The sequence below is a fragment of the Mya arenaria genome, chromosome 15, assembly GCF_026914265.1.
Source record: "Mya arenaria isolate MELC-2E11 chromosome 15, ASM2691426v1".
NCBI lineage: Eukaryota > Metazoa > Mollusca > Bivalvia > Myida > Myidae > Mya > Mya arenaria.
In genome coordinates, this window is record NC_069136.1 from 25,138,680 (window position 1) to 25,159,778 (window position 21,099).

The following is a 21,099-nucleotide window of genomic DNA, read 5'->3' on the forward strand; positions in this document are numbered from 1 at the left end:
ATTTTATTATGCAACCAAATCTAACAAGATCCATGGCATAGCAGAATTAACAACAACGTATACTAATATACTGGTACGGCAAGATGTCATCTGGCATGGTAAGTTTACATAATATCTTCAAATAGCAATATGAGGCTTACTTGAAGGAAGAATTTCATGTCGTACCGGAGAGACAACATGTTTTCGATTCAAAACATATAGGTAAAAGCACGTCAGTCATATACTTAGTGGCGTCTTTTTTCAAAAGCCTTGAAAGTAAATGTGGCAAGATTCTTTAATTCGACTGAACGTTCACTATTAATCAATTGCATAACTTTTTGAAGAAACTTGGGATTACGCCAAAAGTAGTTGTTTATATATTTTTCCTGATATCTTTAATTTATAACTATCGCATTCCAAAACAAAATTAAATTCATCTTCCAATACCCCGCATTTTATACATTTGCGTTCGTGATATGGTAACTTTTTGGGTCTACGCCACTTTCCGGTTTCCCCAGCTAGATAACAACTTGAAAGTGTACATTAGTTTAAAGATACACTCTCACAGATCGACCGTTTTGACAACTTTTTTATCTTGGTATCAGCCAATTTTGGCGTAAATGTCTTGAAACCAGTGAAACAAGACCACAGACAAAAGATCTAGTCACAGGTTTTCATATTTACGTTCAAAAATTTAAAGTTTTATGCCGAACAGCTCATTATATTTATAGCGTTTACGTATTGATTTTAGCCATAAAAATTTCGAAGGTAAATATGAAAACTGCGATCTGATAATTTGTCACCAGTCTTATTCCACTGGTTTGCAGACATAAATGCAAAAAATTGGCTCGTTCCAAGTCAAAAATGTTGTTAAAACGATCAATCGGTGAGAGTGCAGCTTCAATGTTTTCACTTAATTGGCGATCAACATGCGTACAAGTGGCCACGGCTTCGAGTGTTTTCGGATGCTGGCCTAAGTTCCTAATCTTACTGTTATATTAATGATTTAACCATTTGGTTGACCATAGAGGTTTCAAGGGCGGCTCCAGAATTTTACGTTCGAGGGGGCGTAACTAATGGACGTATTTTTTTTTACTTGTGCCTTCACTCCGAACCGACATGTATTTGGTTGAAAATGGGGGTATGGGGGTACTGCGCCAAGAAAAAAAAATCTAGTCTGCAAAGGTGCATTTTGGGCGTATTCAGTATATTTTTTTTTTCTACAATGAAATAAAAAATAAACTTGGACGATTTTTTAGGGGGGGGGGGGGGTCGGGTGCCCCGCCTCCTGAATCCGCTAATGGGTTTTTGCCAGAGCTTCCCCTTTATATAGTGTGCAACTTGCGGGCTCGCGGCTGCTTCTTGGATTTTTGTTGTTTTGGACCTAGACACTTGTACACATTTACAATCACTTTAGTATACAATGAAAGCTACAGTGACATTACCAGTAGTCAACCATTCCAATATAAACAACAAGGTCAGGGCGACACTAAATGACACTTAACGCCCGGTTAGGTCAATCGGTAGAGCGTTGGACTGTGAATCGGACAACCCGGGTTCGATTCCCGGGCGGACCAGGTCACTTCTGTTATGATTGGTTATGAAATCCTTTCTACGACCATTCGCACTGTACCACTGCCCAAGGCATTTACCGAAGTTGTCAGTTCCTTGCAGAGGTGAAAGCACCTAGTACTGGTTAACCTCCCAGGATAGGTGTGCGGTGGTTAAACTTTCACTCTGGGACCCTTAAATTTGCTCACGCCGGGAGTATACTCTACTTACACCATCACCGACACTAGATGAAAGTCACAAACGTACTAACACCACACACGCATCAAATAGCTTTACCAATACATGGTGGGATTACCGCCTTAGAATGGTCATTGAAACAAGAGTTGTGCTGTTGTTCCATGTTTCTGGTTTGTAATTGTTTGTTTTTGTGTTCTATGTCTTTGGCATTGACCCTGTGCCATTAAACTGGGGTTTAAACTTGTTGACTGATTAATTTCTGGTTTAAATTGATGTGTACAATGCATCGAATCTTACTTACTGCTGATCACATCGCACACGTGCACCTTTCGCAGTTTTTGAGCATTTTTCAAATTTGAAATTTACAAGTGTCGTCAACCACGTTAAACCCAGTAAGTTTAGAAACAGCGTCGGTATATTGTATTTTGTTGCGTTTATTATTCTTATTATGTAATTTATTGGCCTCCTTCTGGCTTGCATTGAAAATTTTAGCCTTGTTTTGAGAAAATACTGTATATGCTGATTTTTAGACCATCTCATTTCTATCCCTTTAAGCATATAATTTACTTTTTTTTTTTGGTAAAAGATTTGCCTTATAAAAAAGAAGTAAAACTCATCTACCTTCTCTATTTTTTGTGGGCATGAAACCTCAGACAAGATGCCCCAAATGTTCTAAAGGGTGACACATTTCTGTTTATATCTTTCATAAGAACATTGATAATGATAATATGTGAATTTAAGAAAGATGCCTATATCCGTCATTCAGTTTATCAATAGTCATTAAATATGAAAATTTTGCTAAAAAGATTACATGTCGGAAAATAGCTCATTGAGTTAATGTTTCTTGTTAACATTTACCCGACTTTAAATAAAGATATAAAGATTCTTGTATTTTCTTGTATCTTGTAATATACTCAACAGTAACATTTGTTTTCAGATTTAAAAACAAAGTCCTTATAAACATAGTCCATAAAGTGTAATATCAATTTTCAAACATGTATATATATTTTCAAACATACACATTACTGCCTTTAGTATTTAATATAAACATTGTACAAACAAACAACACATAGGACTACTGACATATTTATTGCATACACTTGAAAAATAATTCAAGTTCAATTTTTTAATATATACATCATAATTGCATCAAATTTTACACCCTAGTGTGCCTAGGCTATCTAGTGTGTTTCTGCGATCTGTTGGTTTTCTTAGTTCTTGTTGTTTTCAATAAATTGTAGTTTTCATACACACAGTATCTACTGGACACAAATGGAATGTAAAATGCCCTGAACACTCTGTGGGACCTGAAATGTATAAATGATGTATCAGGTATTAGACTTGCCACAGGTCTGTAGTAATAATTGGTCTACTAATAGTGGTTGTTAACCGGCTCTTTGCAGAACTATGTGTAAACCCCATTAGAATCTTGCCTGTCAGTTTGAACAGTACCATGCCTGCAGACAGGTGCCTCTCTTGACCTCTTAGATATCCTCAAGAGACATCATAATTTGCACTAGTACAACTTATAGCTAAGCTACAGGTGCCAGATATATTACTTTTGGTTTAGCTCAAAGCCGGGGGGGGGGGGGGTAAAGAATCTCAAAACTCCCCCTACCCCTCAAATATTGACCAAAAATAAATCTAGCACAGGATTATCATATAAATGTAAGTATGAACATTATGCTTTTTTGTATGTATCTTTTTTTCATCAAACCATTAAAATACTAATATTATGTTAAAAAACACACACACACATTTTATATACAGAACATTATATAAAACAAGAGTGACACTCACAAAATACGCCCATCAATAATTTCTTGGATTCTAAGACAACTTACTGTCACATAACTGTTCAAATTAGACAGTGGACAAAGCAAAAATGGCAAATTTTGACCAATTCAAGGGCCATAATCCTGAAGAGCCTGGCTGGTTATAGAACTTTGCCAAGAATATATACCAACAAACATTTATAGTAGCAAGTTTGGTGAAATTCGGATAAAAACTGTTCAAGTTTGAGAGTAGACAAAGCTAAAATGGCCAATTTTGATAAATTCAGGGGGCCATAACTCTAGAGTGCCTAAAGCGATTAGGCTGGTTATCAAACTTGACCTAGATATTTCACCAACAAACACTTTCATGAAGTTTGGTGGAAATTGGATGAGAAATGTTCAAGTTAGAGAGCGGACAAAGCTAAAATGGACAATTTTGACAAATTCAGGGGGCCATAACTCTGGAGTGCCTAAAGCGATTTGGCTGGTTATTGAACTTGACCGAGATATTTCACCAACAAACACTTTCATGACGTTTGGTGGAAATTGGATGAGAAATGATCAAGTTAGAGAGCGGACAAAGCTAAAATGGCCAATTTTGACAAATTCAGGGGGCCATAACTCTGGAGTGCCTAAAGCGATTTGGCTGGTTATCGAACTTGACCTAGATATTTCACCAACAAACACTTTCATGAAGTTTGGTGGAAATTGGATGAGAAATGTTCAAGTTAGAGAGCGGACAACATTGTGGAACCGCCCGCCCGCCCGCCGCCCGCCCGCCATGGGTGTTCCCATAATACAGCCATCGTAAGATGGGCATATAAAAACTAATTATTCAATTTAAACAAGTTGAAAAACATAACTATTAATTGCTTTAGAAGATGATCCTTGTAGGCTTTAAGCTTTGGATGAATTTTCGTTTAAATTTCATCTAAAAAAGGACAACACTTACAAATAAGATGACTCCAAAGCTTAAACAATGCCTCAACAAGAAAATAATCTTTACCAAGTTCGAGGAATATACAACAAGTTTAGTAATTCAAAAGTAATTAATCAGACACGAAAATAACACTGTGACAATATTGAAGATGCCGGACAAAGTCATTCCTATTTGTCTGCTGACACAGTGAATTTTTTAATCCCATGCAAGTTTGAGTATCTTTAACTGAACATTTGCACCAAGTTTCATTTGAATATCAGATATAACAGCCTCGGTGAAAGCATTTTTTAACGACATCAATGCCTACGACTATGGTCATACCTAATATTTATTTCTTTAAAAAGCAAATAAAAAACAAATGAACCATGATATTGTTCCGTCAAGAATTTGTTACTTATGCTGTGCAGAACCAGGGGGGCGTTTCAATCAATCTCTTTGTCAATTATAATCGTGAAATAAAATATTCTTAATGTCAAAATTTCATTATTGTGTTTACCCAGCATTGAAAATAAACACAAAGTTTAGGAAATTAAAAAAATCGATGTAATTACCATAAGTAACGTTTATTCAGACTTAAGATAATTGCAGTTAAGACTAAAATCATTTATAGAAACGACCCCCAGTACAGGAAAAGCTACAATAAATTGGACCTATTCAGGATGGTAGACAAGATATACCTAGACTATACAAACCTGGAAGCATCTAAGAATGGTATTGAGACTAGAGTTGTCCACTCCTCAGTTTTTTGGGAATATCTCGGTTCATGAGTTGTCTCCCTTGGAAGATCTAAATCCACTAAATAATGGCACTTGGAAACGTTCACCTAAAGTATGCAATTTTTCAATTTTAAAATCATTTTTAAATCTGTACTGGTATATTTTTTGAAATAAAATAAAAAAATAACTTCATATACAACACTGATGTAGCTTATAAACTAATTTTGCATTCATAAGAAATGTTGTTTAATGAAATTGAACAAGTAAGGGGTCAAGCCATAACACTGCCAATGGCAAGGGCAGACCTTTAGAAACTTTAAAACAATACCTTTAAATACCTCGATAGGCAGATGTTTATAAGCCAACAATGTGACTTTTTATGCATTAGTTCTCAACTTCATAAATTCAAACCAAAATCTAATTTGGTGTTTTATAATGACTAAGATATGGTTTTTTTACAATGTTTTCAAAAGGTTATGCATGGTAAATGAATGAACAACTTATTAACCTGCTGCATGTAGGTGAAAGCAATACAAATATGCAGTTAAAATGTCTTGCTTAAAGTCATGAAGAGCGCCATGCAGCCAATACTCATTAGTTTATTTTTCAGTCAAACAAGAGACATATAGTGAGAATTATTAGATACCGAGTGATGAACCTCAAACACACATTTATACAAACTTTAAAGCATACATGGATGTGCGTATTGTCTCATATAACATGTGTACCAAGTTTCATTAAAAAATCTTGAATACTCTTAGGTATGGCCAAAATTGATGTTTTTGCAAGGGGTCGTCAACAAGGCTATGACAATACCTGGAAAATTGGACGATCTAAAATTCACATATGCCATAAAAATTAACAACCTTAGCTGTCTATATTTAACTTACATATCTAGATGGCTCTTCTTTATTCATATCATTCATGTTGGAAGGTATAATTCTAGTTGCATCAGGGCCACTGTCATACGGCTTTGGAAGTTGGCCTTCAAATTCCGACTTTAAATAATGGAGGTTCCAACTGAAATTAGTAATACAGTGGTGAAAATTAGACCCATCAAGCAGAGCCCAGCAAAGGTAAGGTGTTTGCTGGGCCTTTTTTCACCAACATCTTGAGTATAAGTTCGAGACTTAAGATTTAAACTTGAAAATCTTTACTTTCTTGTAAAATAAGTATTAGAAAAATATTGAAGCTAAAAATTGATGTGCAAAGTTTGACTTCAGTCACAATCTTTTAACCCTTTGTCAGAATAAATGATATATCTGACTTTGTGTTTATTTTAAAAATTCATGTTTTCAAGTTTAGTCTGCAATATTCATAATAATCAATAGAGGCTTATGCTTATAAAAAGAGCTACTTTGCCAGCCACCCCTTCCCCCTACACACTCAAACTTACAGGGTGATCTTCCAGCACTAATACCTCTCCATCCAGTGTTTCTACCTCCCTCCTAGAAGCCTAGATACAGGTACGTCACCTTCCCCACACACAGTTTAACAGGTTGATCTGCAGGTATCTCCTTCCAACCTGAGCTTCCCATGCCTTTCCCCAATCCCCCCCCCACACCCAGTCTCACTTTGGCCTTTGGAGGAAGGGGCTGCCAAGATACCAGTATATAACTCCTTCCCAAGTTGGCAACACACAGGTTTATGGGGGCAATCTGCTGGCACCCTCCTCTCCCAACCCAAACTTCCCCCTACCTCCCAATTTCTCAGGCCCTGGAAGGAATAATTAAATGGGATACAGGTGCTAACTACTCCTTCCCCATAAACTGGTAAACAGGCTGATCTGCAGGCACCCCTTCCCCTCCCAACGCTAGCCTCCCCACCCCTTCCCCTCCCAACGCTAGCCTCCCCACCCCTTCCCCTCCCAATGCTAGCCTCCCCACACCTTCCCCTCCCAGCGCTAGCCTCCCCATCCCTTCACCTCCCAACGCTAGCCTCCCCACCCCTTCCCCTCCCAGCGCTAGCCTCCCCATCCCTTCCACATGCACACTTTGACCCTAACTGCCATACTCACTTTTGCCCTGGAAGGAAGAAGCTGCTAGGATACCGGTACCACTCCTTCCCCACACACAGGGTAACAGGGCGATCTGCTGACAGTGTGTGCACTTTCTCATCATTGGCCAGTTTGTTCAGTTCCACATAAAGGTCTAGAGGGGCGTGGTAGGCTGTAAGGTACACAGTGGTCGAAAATTAGCACAAGCCTGCAAGCCATGTTCTAGTAAATTGCATATTTCTGGATTTTATATACAGCTGGGCTTGCGAAAACTGTTGATGCCAAGTACTAGTGTAGCATTCAAGCTTCTTCATCCAAAAATCTTTATGCAATGACAAATTAAGAAAGAGATTCAGCTAATACTCTTCAAAAATGAAACAACAGGTATATTTTGGGGGCTTGTTTAAAATTTTGAATTTAAATATCGAGGCATGTTAAAACAGTTACTGGTAAAGGCAAGATATTTTTCACACCATGATGATGAACTCATGAGAGTTTATAAATAAATAGCGATAAACATGTATTCAGTTTTAAAACCTGCTATTTTCATGTATATGTGTTTAAGAACCATTCATTATTCATGGGCGATAACCAGTACTAACCATCAACAAGGCTAAGAGTTGGGATTGAACCAAGGGCGCTCTGATCCAGAGACTTATACACTAACCACTGTGCAATAACAACTGATTGGTTACGGAAGTACAATTTCTTAGGCCATGTTCATACACAAGTTTCAATTTGAAGCCTGTTTACTATCGCTTACCCTGGTATACAGCCACAATTCTAGAGACAGACATGAGAGTGAAGAAAATGCCGACAAACACAGAGATCCAGCTTGTGTGGTCAACATAGTGGCCTCCCTTGGATCGCACAAACACGCATCGCCACCACAGCTGGGGGAGGATAAGAAAAATAAAAGGATAAGCTCATCTTATGTCGAGTCAGCATTTTTCAAACAGTGCCACATAAGCTCTACAGACCAAAATGACTGGATAACAACAACTTTGATCTTAAAACCATTTTAAGGCACTTTAAAGTAAAATCTATTAGTGAAATTAAGCATGTTTGAAGATCAAAATTTTACATCTGCCTCAACATGTATACGAGGGTGAGAGTGGTCTAGTGGTATAGGTGTCCGCCTCTCACCCAAGAAGTTGAGGGTTCGATCCCCACCAGGGGTACTTTCTCATAGCTTCTCAAAAAAGGACACAGTACTGGTTTCTGCCCAGGAAACGGACTCAAGAGTGATTCTATAAGCTATCAGCTTTCGTCACAATCGAGCTAAATTTTTTTAGTATAAACCAACATGTATACAGTCAACAGAGACGGCACCCTCAACAGCAACATAAGCTCTACAGACCAAAATGATTTGATTACTACTAGTCTGAAAATAAAACATTTATCGGCTAAGCACTTTATAGAAAATCTTTTCGCAAAATTGAACATATTTTAAGATCAACATTTAACGTCTGCCTTTTACCTGTATGTAGTCGACTGAGACAGCACCAGCGACAGCGATCAATGGATAGATAGGAAACAGAAAACGCTCCTCCTTGTGAGGTCGTGTGAAGAATATTGCCGCCCAGATGTACATTCCCGCCAGCGATAGCCAGATGGGGATACCTAAACATGATGGGAATTAAGTTAATAGAAACTCTAGCTATATTCACTTTTAAAGAGTTTATTTCATTTCATCTCATACTAAACCTTTTTTTCAATCTAAAAAAATGTATGATTCATAACTTGAACTTAAAATATATATTTGACAATAAAAACAATGTTGTCATGTGCTTATGCTAATCATTTTCACATGTACAGCAATGGGAATAAACACTTGAGGGATATTCCATTTAAACATACAACTCACTTTCAGACTGGACTGGCCCACTATAGTTATTTTTACCTTGTAGCAAAAGTGAACAGGAACCTCCTCATATAAACTTTTTATTTTTAACTCCTGGATTAGGTTGAGGTTTCAATGGTATAGCCCTGAGTGGAGTTTGGGCTGTTTATATCTCAATTTCCATTGAAGGGATGAAATATAATATGTAGAAATGGTTCAATTAAGAATTTATATTAATTTTGCATCAATGATTTTATCCCTCAAAGTAAGTGCCACCAATTAAAATATTTTGTAGGTGTTTCAACATGAAGATTTTTTATTTAAGCAATTTAGGAGATGTTTATGTTATATATTCCAGCTGAATCAGAAAGTGTTTTACCTTGAGTCTTCACTTTTAAAATGTAGTTGGATAGTATCTGAAACCAAAAAAGCTGCAATTTAAGAACAATTTGCAAACCATATCTTCACTTACAAATCCAACTTAATTCTCAACTAAAATTTGACATCTCGAGCAAAGGGTTAGCAAGCAATGCCTTCTTATTTTTAAGCTTAATCTTAAATAAAGTGTAGTCAATTAGGAGAAAAACCAGTTTGCGAGGTGATAAAGTATTCAATAATCCCAGGGCTCTCACTGGGCTGATTTTTGGGGGAGAAGTGACTTCTCTCTCAAGTCAAATTAGGGAGAAGTGGGGAGACTTTTAGGAGTGATACTTTTCGTAACACCTGATACAAATACTGTGCCATACCCACACCTCATTTTATATTCACATTCACGTAAGGATTATCCTTACAAAACAAGTGTCCCAACATTACTTTTTTTGGTAAAGCAAGGTGTATAACTAATGTCAGATTCATTGGCCTTGTCATACATGCACATAATGTCTCTTGTCATATGTATACCAAGGTTCATTTGTATACCATGCATTTTTGTTTCCATTTGTTTAAGTTTTCACACAATGACAATAATGACACCAAAGTCATAGCAATACTTTGGACTTGTTTTCTTCAGAACACAGACAAGTTGAAAACAAAACAAAGGGAGGAACATGGGTCTTATGCCCGACACATCCTTATGCTATGGTGGTCACTTCTCCTAAACAATTTTAAAATCTGACCATGAATGAGAAAGATAAAGACCAGACAAAAAGGGGATGGATGGATCATGGAAGTGACACAGACAAAAAGGGGATGGATGGATCATGGAAGTGACAATGTGTGTGAGCCCTATATATAGCCTCCACTTCATGAAGCAGGGATATGATAAACTTGATCATAGCTAAAGAAACCAGACTAAAAAAACTTTAATATACACACCACAAATGGAGCTGATACCAGGGCCAGGGGGAAAACAATGTTGAAGTTAAGGAGACCGTTGATGATATAGTAGGAAAATGGCTCCACTCCTGCAAACATGTACAACATAAATATATTGACTGATGTTAAGATCTGTTAATAGTTTTGTCTACATTGGAAAATAATAAATACCACTTTCAGAGATCAACAAAACTACTACAAATATGCCTATACATGAGCCTATAAATTATACCTAACTTTTATATTGTATGTATACTTCTTCACTGAACACCAAAAGAAGATATTTCACTCCTGTCTATGTCACTCATGAAATATATCTTAAGTCGCTCACTCTGTTAAATATACTGCGATCTCACACTGAAACAAACAATAATTCTCCTCTATTTAGGTTACCTTTAAACTACCCATGAGTCATGACCTTTAAATTCACATCACACCATTGGAACCGCAGTTCTGCTTTTATCACTTTTGTCTATGATGTCATTATATCTGCTTTTGTCATATTTACTATAGGACATTTTTTGCTTGTCGCAGCTCACATATATGTAATGAACAGAATATATATGTGTAGTTTTAGTATGTACTAAATCAAATACATTTAGGGAAGATTTGAATGATAAATCCTTACACCTAAGAACTTGGAAGTTTATATTACAGATAGTAAAGTTTACCAAAGGGAAGCAATTTTATAATCACTTTCAAATTCTTTTAAAGGTAAATCAAATGTGTGTTACCCTACCGTAGAGGTCTGGGCCATGTTCGGTGAAGACATTGTACATGACAATGTTGAGAGGTGCCACCACCAACTTGCCATAGTAGTACTGATCTATCTGGACAAGGGGTAGCTACAAGCAAGGAACAAAAGAACATTAAACATTAGTCAGGTGATAATTGTCAAGCCTGAAAATAGCCCATGTTTATTTGAGTATGAGGCATGCATGTCCAAAGCAGTGTAAATGGGCTAAGATACCTTTTGAAATTGTTTCCAAAGACTATAAGTATCTTCCATGGCCGAGGGTGTAAGATAGGTTTTATAGCGTAGGGTGTTTTGCGGAAACGAGGTAGATGCTTTTTCTCCCACCTCAGTTAAACAAAATTAAGTAAAAATGTTTTTTTTTGCTGTAACTCTTTTGTGCTTAGTGAAAATAATTGCTTATGGTTATGCGATATTTCGTGGTTGTCATGGATATTCACGTAGTGATTCAGATTATGTTAATAGTCAAATCGGTCTTTAAATAGTTCTTAGGAGAGTGAAGCATTATTTCTTGAAAGGTGCATGAAAACTGTTTTATGGTGACATTTGAAGCCAGAAATGATTAATTAGTGTTCTAAATATTCATTATTCCCACAAGACAATGTTTCCATGATACTTCAGACGACAGTCTTCAACATGGGAGGTAATTACAATGTGGTGATCATTAAAAAGGAGTTCCATACGGGCATTTTATCTTCGCGGTGGGCAAGATAAGAATTTCTAGCATGGTTATATTATTGGATCTACTTATCTGAGGTGGGAGAAATTCATATTCATTTTAAGGTACTTCCTTCTAATTTTGATGCAATTTTCAAAGCAAAAATAAGCAATCTTAACAACTGTTAGTGTATAATAACCTGAAATTAAAAGCTCTTAATTCTTACTTCAGGATTACCCTGAACTTTACAGCATGGAATACTCCACACATTTTAATAGAAACATTCTTTGGTTGCCATTCAAGCTATTTACATGTACTGCTATTTTATTTATTTCCATAACTAATATGATTTGAATCCAGTTACTTAAAGTTATGAATATTAAGAAAAATAATAGTACAGTCTTTACATGACCTAAAATTTATGACAAAAATATGATATGCAAATCTCTGCATGACATTCGCATAAAAAAAGATCTTTTAAGTTTTCTTGTACTTTACAATGGAACGAGACTTACCAAAAATGTAACCAGTGCTATTCCAACCCACATCATGAACAGCACCACCTTTCTTTGGAGGAATAGGATGTCAAAAGCTATGGGTACCCTGAAATATATTTTATGTAAATGCATATCATGCATAAGTTGTTAAGGGATGTAATTGACCGGCTGAAACCATTACGGCGATCAGTATTGCGGGCGCTTTAGGCCCCAAATGGAGGTTAAAGAGGGTGAAGCACACTGCTGCAGAAGCAAAACTGTTTTTGAAGCTGTTTTGTGGACTTACTTCAAAATTGAAACAAATTGGATTGTCAAATGCTAACAACAAATAAAGTAGCAATAAAATCATTTTACAAATCAACATGAGGTGAAGAAATTTAATACAAAGTAACCTTAGGAATATGTCTGTGAAATTATTTGGAAATCGGGCCGGCGGCTTCCCAGAAGAAGATTAACAAAGTTTTTCGTTTCCGTTGCCATAGCAACAAGAGTTCTGCATGAAACCATATTTTTTGAAAAAGTCTGGAAGAGGTCCACCCAAGGAATATTCCTGCGAAGTTTGGTTTAAAAGGTCCCAGTGATTAAAGGAAAATGTTGATGATGGACGACAGACAATAACCCCATCACAAAAGCTTTGTGCTCAGGTTTTATTTAACTATTTGACATATGAATTGTAACAAGCCATGCTATATTAAATTCCAAAATTGAACAAGCCAGCTACCATTTTACCAGTGCTGGGCTAGCAAGCTTGTGCTAGTTGATTACTGATAGATTGAAGATTCAAACAAAAAAAGAGTACATACATACCCAATGATTGCAGCAAAAGGCCAGCCCACAATGGCGCTAGCAGCCGTTGCCATAATGGCCACCTAAAATAAAACATTTACAAACAATACATTGATGTGTAAAAGAGGCGCAACCATGTACCTAAACCTGTATTGCTGTGTTTTACAATATGCAGTGTCTGTAATGCAATATTACTATTAGTCAGTGTACATTTGTTCAGCCATGTGAACCTCTGGTAGTTCTGTTTCTCCAGAGAAGTAAATCTGTTACTTCAGAGAGGTAAATTTATGATCAAACTGGATGTAAAATGCAAATTTTATGCATTTTTTTTGAAAGCGCTAGTTTTAACAAAATCAGTAGATTTTATCGGCACAGCAGTAGAATGGTAAAAGGGTCTAAAAAGCGGTAAATTTTGTCTACTGCCTGTAGGGTTCAAATGTCTTGGTTTGTATCAATATACAGTCTTAATTTGGTTGTTGCAAATCTTGTCGAGTTGATGATCTTAAATATTGGTGACTCCATACCAATTTGGTTTTATTTTAAACGGTTTCAGATGTAGAGAAAGAAAATTGTAAAAAATATACAAATAATCATTTTTGTACTTTAAAGATTCCAAAATAGCAGTTTCAAGTCAGATTTTGTTTCAAATAAAAAACAAAATACAAACTGCCATAATCTTATCTATTCTACATATATGTCTGATAATTTTTATAACATATTAAAAATCAGCAAGCACTAGCCTTTTAGATGAAACAAAATTAAATGGGCAGTGTTCAAAATTAGAAAAAGCACTGCAGTGGTAGAATACTTTTCAGGCTTGCTCAAATTTTGGATTTTATACAGCAAGGCTTGTTGAATTTTTTTTATGTCAAGCAACAGAGTATGAATTTTAGCTTGTTCATCGGAGAGTCAAATTTCAATTAATGTATACAGTCACCAGGAATGAAAATTTAACATTAAGATAAATAACTAAGTATTTAGCTAAAGTAGAGTTATGGTTCTTGAACACTGCACTTCCTCTCATTGTGCTTTACCATTGTATGAAGTTCCAATGAATTCCATCCAGTACTTTTCAAGTTATACTTCGAACGAAAAAAAGTAACAAAGGGCAATAACTCAGTAATAAGCAAGAATATAATTATGGCTATTGTACACTGCACTTCCTCTCATTATGCTCTACCATTGTATAAAGTTTAATCTAATTCCATCCAGCAGTTTTTAACTTATGCTCCGTGCAAGGTAAATTGCAACAGACCGACCGATAAACCAAAAAATCGACCCCTTAACCAACCGACCACTGGGTGACTCCAATATACCCCCTCCAAACTTCGTCTGTCGGGGTATAAAAAGTGAATGGGTGTCAGGGTGTCATAATTATAGAGTACATATTAGTCAACATGTTAAATGAAATCAAAATTATTACATTACTTGGACATTGGACCTATTGTTCAGAAGTTTGTTAATGTGAACAATGTGATTAACGACAGTGTTGTTAACTTTTAAAGGTAAAATATTGGATGATATGCTCTCATATTTGAATATAAACAAGTACAGCTGAAACAGCTGTCGCAAGTCCTGTTAAGATTTCAACAGGCTACAATATTTTTTTATAAGTGTATCCATTAAGATCGTCTAGAGCAGGAACAATTTGAAAGTTAACAAAATGATGTTTTCAAAGTTGTTAACTTAAACGAAATTCTGAACAACCGGCCCAATATATATCTAACAAGAGCTGTCACAGAGACAGCGCGCTCGACTATTCCGCCACTTTTCAGTGTAAGGATTGAAAAGTTTTGGTGAAACATGCATGGATCACTGTTAGATTAGATTTCAATGCAATACATGATGTGCAGAGATATTAACATAAATGTGGTTATATGCAAAATTTTAACCAGAATTTTTAAGTGTAAAAATAAAGGGCCATTATTTGCAAAACACATTTATCTAACTTGATTATTCAATTAGGTTGGATGGTTGAATACCATTGTATAAAGATTCAATGCAATACATCAAGTAGTTCCTGAGATATTATCCTATGTGTGCTAACAGGCAAGACCTTAACCAGAATTTCTAAGTCGCATAATAAAGGGGCAAAAACTATATAATATGAACGATAGAGTTATCTTACTTGATTAAATAAGAAGGTTTAATGGTTGGGAGCCTGTGTGTAAAGTTTCAATGCAATACATGATGTATTTGCTGAAGCATTGACTTAAAAGTGGTTACATGCAAAACCTTAACCAGAATTTCTATGTTGAATAAAAAAGGGGTCATTACCAGGTATTTAAATTTAATGCAAACTAGAATTATCTTACTTGGTTATTTAAGTAGATTTGATGGTTGAGTACCATTGTATAAAGTCTCAATGCAATTCATCCAGCAGTTGCTGAGATATTAACCTATGTGTGCTTACATGCAAAACCTTAACCAGAATTTCTGAGTTGAATAATAAAGGGCAATTATTTGCATTAAATGCAAACTAGAGTTATCTAACTTGGTAAATTAAGTAGGTTGGATGTTTGAGTACCATTGTATCAAGTCTCAATGCAATACTTCAAGCAGTTGCTGAGATATTAACCTATGTATGCTTGCATGCAAAACCTTAACCAGAAATTCTAAGTCAAATAATAATGCCTATTATATGCATTAAATGCAAACTAGAGTTATCTAACTTGGTTAATTAAGTAGGTTGGATGGTTGAGTACCATTGTATAAAGTCTCAATGCAATTCATCCAGTAGTTGCTGAGATATTAACCTATGTGTGCTTACATGCAAAAACTTAACCAGAATTTCTGAGTCGAATAATAAAGGGCAATTATTTGCATTAAATGCAAACTAGAGTTATCTAACTTGGTAAATTAAGTAGGTTGGATGGTTGAGTACCATTGTATCAAGTCTCAATATAATACCTCAAGTAGTTGCTGAGATATTAACCTATGTGTGCTTGCACTCAAAACCTTAACCAGAATTTCTAAGTCAAATAATAAAGGCCTATTATTGGCATTTAATGCAAAGTAGAGTTATCAAACTTGGTTAATTAAGTAGGTTGGATGGTTGAGTACCATTGTATAAAGTCTCAATGCAATACCTCAAGTAGTTGCTGAGATATTAACCTATGTGTGCTTGCACGCAAAACCTTAACCAAGGGGTGACGCCGACGCTGACGCTTGGGTGAGTAGTATAGCTCTCCTTATTCTTCGAATAGTCGAGCTAAAAACAAACCTCATATTTGCCTAGAAACCATGCTCCAATACTCAGAAACGTCATGTACATGCAGAAACTGCTTGGAAGATATGCCGTTGATGATATAAAAAATCCCGCCCCTATCAGTTGAAAACACACGATGATACGCCCCACATTGTTTCCAAACTGACGGCAAACACCCCTGAAAAATATATTGAACACTATTTGATAATGGTTAAGCTTAAATGTTTCATAAACATTGTTTTTTTCCGAAACAATAACTAACTAAATGCAGCGTTTCTAGAGCATTTCCATTCAAAGATAAAAAGTTTAAGTCATTATCTTAGTCATTGAAATTAGACTTTTGAATGACTCAGCCTGAATTCAATTAGTCCTGCTATATACAATGCAGAATTTATGCCAGGGAAGCATATTTCCAGTGCAGGACATGCAGGCCACTGTTTATCTCTTGCAGAACAATTTTGCAAACTCTTATATATGTAAGATAACATTAACATGCGATTTGAATAATTGGAACGAAGAGACACAAGTGTTTTGATTTGGTGTGCTCCACAAAATAAGGATTTAGAAATTAGGGTCAATTCAGCTCAGTATCAAATTCGGCCCAATCACAAAATTGGCCAGTTGTCCATTTTGGCCTACTTCTAATTAGTATTGTATGTATAGAGCATATAAACTTATTTTCTGTTAAATCTGTAAGATTCGCTGACAAATATTTTTATTTTATACATATATGTTGTTGTAAAAACTCATGCAAACCTATATGCATATAAGGGCTGTATGTATATCATAACATGATACGTCTAGTTGTTCTTTTGTGCGGTTTCATGCAATGATTTATAACCTATTTAATTCAAACAATACATCACAAAACAATGGTAGGCCTATTTGGACCAGGCTGAAATGGTAAATGGGTCAAATGGACCTGATACCTGTAACCAAACATATGTCAACATCACTCTGGTGTCAGGGATGTCTTTTGACGAGTTTAGGGCCAATTTAAGGCCCGATTCCCCAATCTAAAGAAGATTCTTTTCTCCCTAAAAAGTTTGGTTATAATTACCCTCTATAATCCCAAAAACATACCCATTAAAAATGATTGCAGGTCAAATGGAAATAAAACAAAAAACATTTATAATTGGTATTATATTGTGCTCTGTGTGTTGATACACATATATTCATTTACATCAATTTCATGTCAACTTGCAAAATGCAGAATGAGATCCTCGTGTAAGCATGGATAGTCTTTATATGTATAATAACTCTTTGAAACACTTTTGTTGTAAAGTGTTTTAGTGTTATATAGTGTTATGTTAATGCAAACTTTGTTAAGATTTACCTTTTACGTTTTTTCCTTTATTCAGTATTGTTGGGATAAGAGTGAGGTTTGTGCACATAAACTGGTTTAAACCCCCACTAAACTTACATTTTATGACCGTTCCAAGGCGGTACCTTACAATCCTTGATAAACACACCTAGTTTTTTTACATAGTATATATGCACTGTGTTGTTTGTGGAGTTTTGTGCTGTTGTTCCATGTAACAGTTTCTTGTTTGTGATTTTTTGCTTTTGTGTTCAATGTCTTTGGCATTTACCCTGTGCTATTAAATGGGTTTTATGTTTAAACTTTTGGCTACTGAGCTTGTTTCTGTAGTATTTAATATAAACATTATTAGGCCTAAAAAAAAATACATTTGGTTCGGGTTACCCGACCCTACCTACGGAATAGGCGCCGACCCTACCGTTTTTATTGTCAGTTTGAAAAAAAAATGAAAAACTAAAAAAAAAAAAAAAAAAAAAAAATTTCGTTTTTTTTTAATTGCTTTTTAATATTAAGTTTAAACCTTAAATGTACAGAAGATAGCTTTAACACCATTCTCCAATGATGAAAATTATATTCTTATATAAAACCTAATAAAAAAAAAATAAATAAAAAAATAAAAAGCCTACCTACCCTACCTATTTTTTTTAAGGATGTAACCCTAACCAAACAATTTTTTTTTTAGGCCTTATAGTAGCATACTTGTAGAAGACCACTTCAGTCAATGCACAGGCTAAGGCTAGGATACATCGGGTGAAAAAAAACATCATCACCTGCAACAAAATAAATATCAACAAATGATTCCAATAGTTAAATCACCGACCCAAACATAAAACAAAGTTTTTACAGCGAATGGTTGATTCATGCTTGCAAGATTATGCTAGTTTGGAACATTAGTTACATAGAAGATATGTCATACAAAATATTTCACATTTATCATTTCCCGAAAATCTGCAATTTTTCCGATTTGGCCGGGACAGGCTTCTTTTTTATATATAAATCAATGGATGTTGATAAGGTTTTTATCCATATCTTTTGAATATATGAACAATTAATTTCTAACACATAATGAATTACATTTCACTCTTTCACAATGAAATACCAGTTGTCATTTTGTTTTTTAAACTACATGGCACAGAAAAATTTATTTAAATTTTACCATTTCTTGGTAGGTAAATGAAGTTGATCCTTAGTCTGATTCAATTGTAAAACCATGTTATACGGTAAATAATCAGATAATGCACCCACCCAGGGCCAAAACAATCTTATTACATACTGGGTTGGGAGTAAAGATGAGCCCGTACAGTCTCATGGGTAGGGTATGAAGCATCAGGTAGGCGTACGACCGGATTGCATATTCTGGGGAGTACTCCCACGTCTGAAAACCCTTACCAAACATCAAGTAGTGGGTCTGAAATATAGCAAACATAAAACAAGAAGCTTAAAAGAGAGTTGTTTTGTTAAATATAGGCCTTTTCGCCATTGATAAGAGTTTTGAGTCCAACATTGTGAAAAAAAAAGTTTACTTTTTTAAATAAAATAAAATACCGGTTCCCAGTAGTTGAAAGTCTCGTCACAATCACCCACAATGTTCCATGCGGCTGCACATAGTCGGGCAGACATGAAGACCTTGAACACTGTGTATGGTGCTGGGGCCCAGACTGGGTCATCATGTTCTATTATTGGATGTGGTTCAACTGGTTTTTCCCTGCAATAATTAGAATGAGGTGTTGCGCTTATGTCATCTTAGTAAACAATAATATTCAGATGTATACTTTCTCAAAGAAATTTCTAAATGTCTTTTCTAACAGCCTAATTCACACCTGTTTGCCCCTAACTGGTTTATATGCCTTATTTTTACTTTGAAATTTACCCCTGACCCGTGACAAAAAATGTGAGTATTAAAGTGTTAAAACTGAGGCTAAGGTGGAAATTGTTGGGTAAAATATCACTTAAACAATTTTGAAGACAATTTATGAGTCCTACATCATCAACTACTGTTTGAAGAACATGTAGGCGATTAAGTTTGTTCATTTTGAATAAAAAAATCTAGTCAATGCAACATATTTTTATGGTATTATTAAAAGGCTGTCTTTTCGTTTTACAAATATTTTAAGCCCAAGATTATTTAACATTGATATGTGCTATTGCCGGACAATCAAATGTGAAGGGAGGTCTCATACAATATAATATCATACATACAGTGACATCAATTAAGCCATTCAATGATATTAAAGTGGTATCGAAAATGATGCAAATGTAGCCATTGCATATCTATCTCACTTATGTATATAATGCCTTAAAAAACTTATTTTCTGGATTGATTTTGATAAAATATAGAGCATTGTTAATGAATTTGAAATATCTTTCCAACAAAGTACATCACTACTGGTTCATATTAAAAACCCTAATAGGAAACAAATTCCCAACATAGTCATTGAAACTAGACTTGAGGATGAACAAGCCAAAATTCTTACATTATTGCTTGGCATAAAATTTTTAAACAAGCCCTGCTATATATAATTCAGAATTTGAGCAGGCTGGGAAGACATTTTACCAGTGGAGGGCTTGCGGGCTTGTGTTAATTTTGACCACTGCCAACACCTGATAAAACAGTGTGTTTTTTAATAGTGATCGATAATTCGATGATTTGGATTAATACAGACGCTTGCCTTGGTCACACATCAGAAGATTGTTTGTTGAGTATTTTTCTAAAAAAGCCATTCAATGCTCTAATAAGCTTAATTTAAAGATCAAAATGTAGCACACAGGGAATGATGTCACAGGGCGCATGCCTATCTTCGAGGCCCCACAGTAATGTTGACCTACATTCAAGATATTTATAAATAGAAGTCACGCTTTACATTTAAATCACATGTTTTCAAAAACAGTGGAAACATTAAACAACTTTGCAGCTAAGTGTTTAAATGATATAGCATACTTATAAATCATAATTTTATGACAATGTATTTAATAATATAGCATACTTATAAATCATAATATTATGACATTGTATTTTCCGTGTTCAGCATTTGTGCCATCCATAGCATAAATTTACTGTCCATAATATGAACAATTTTAGACATGAAATTGATAAGATCATGATTATGTACTTTGACAGATGTTGTCACATTAACCAAAGATGTTTCATACAAAATTATAACTAACTACAACATAAACTCTACAAAATAATTTTAAACAACCTCCAAAAGTGTTCGGATTTTTTACTTTAGCCAGTACATGTAAAGTTTTACTGTACATGTATGTTAATTTTAAATTGACCCGACTTCGTTAGTGTTTATATCTACGTTTAACCAAACCATTCACTGAAATCATTCCTTTCGTCAGGGTCTTTTATGACATGAATTTATTACAACTATTTTAAATCAACTGTTTTACCTCTCGATTGGATTTGATAAAGCTGCAAGTTCTTTTATTGACTTTCCTTGTAATCGGCGCTTCGTGGAGGCTGCCATCTTGACATCAGCGCAAAATAATTGATGAATTTTGATTGGCTTAATATCGATCGAGGGAACGTTTAGAATGCGGACTTAAGCGGTTATATT

The 21,099-nt window shown here is 35.2% G+C and overlaps 1 protein-coding gene across 1 annotated transcript; it reads right to left on the reverse strand.

Moving 5' to 3' along the window:
• Nucleotides 1-2,750: 2,750 nt before the first annotated feature.
• LOC128220771 (alpha-1,2-mannosyltransferase ALG9-like) lies at nucleotides 2,751-21,053 on the reverse strand. The gene is made up of 16 exons (XM_052929296.1): nucleotides 20,933-21,053; nucleotides 19,082-19,241; nucleotides 18,810-18,944; nucleotides 18,236-18,306; nucleotides 16,231-16,393; nucleotides 13,029-13,090; nucleotides 12,240-12,327; nucleotides 11,052-11,157; nucleotides 10,313-10,401; nucleotides 9,378-9,414; nucleotides 8,636-8,778; nucleotides 7,919-8,048; nucleotides 7,177-7,327; nucleotides 6,050-6,179; nucleotides 5,136-5,266; nucleotides 2,751-3,035 (listed from the first exon to the last, which is right to left on the reverse strand). The coding sequence occupies exons 1-16, from the start codon at nucleotides 21,007-21,009 to the stop codon at nucleotides 2,906-2,908; spliced, it is 1,803 nt and encodes a 600-aa protein (XP_052785256.1). The 5' UTR covers nucleotides 21,010-21,053; the 3' UTR covers nucleotides 2,751-2,905.
• Between the last annotated feature and the right edge of the window lie 46 nt (nucleotides 21,054-21,099).

What these genes read in the sequence shown, in the direction of transcription:
- LOC128220771 (XM_052929296.1), bottom strand. Translation starts at nt 21,009, where the DNA reads ATGGCAGCCTCCACGAAGCGCCGATTACAAGGAAAGTCAATAAAAGAA. An exon ending in TCTCAGTCGACTACATACAG is followed by an intron (nt 8,049 to 8,635) that starts GTAAAAGGCAGA and finishes ATCCTCCCCCAG; the next exon opens with CTGTGGTGGCGATGCGTGTT. An exon ending in AATTGTGGCTGTATACCAGG is followed by an intron (nt 7,328 to 7,918) that starts GTAAGCGATAGT and finishes TGTACCTTACAG; the next exon opens with CCTACCACGCCCCTCTAGAC.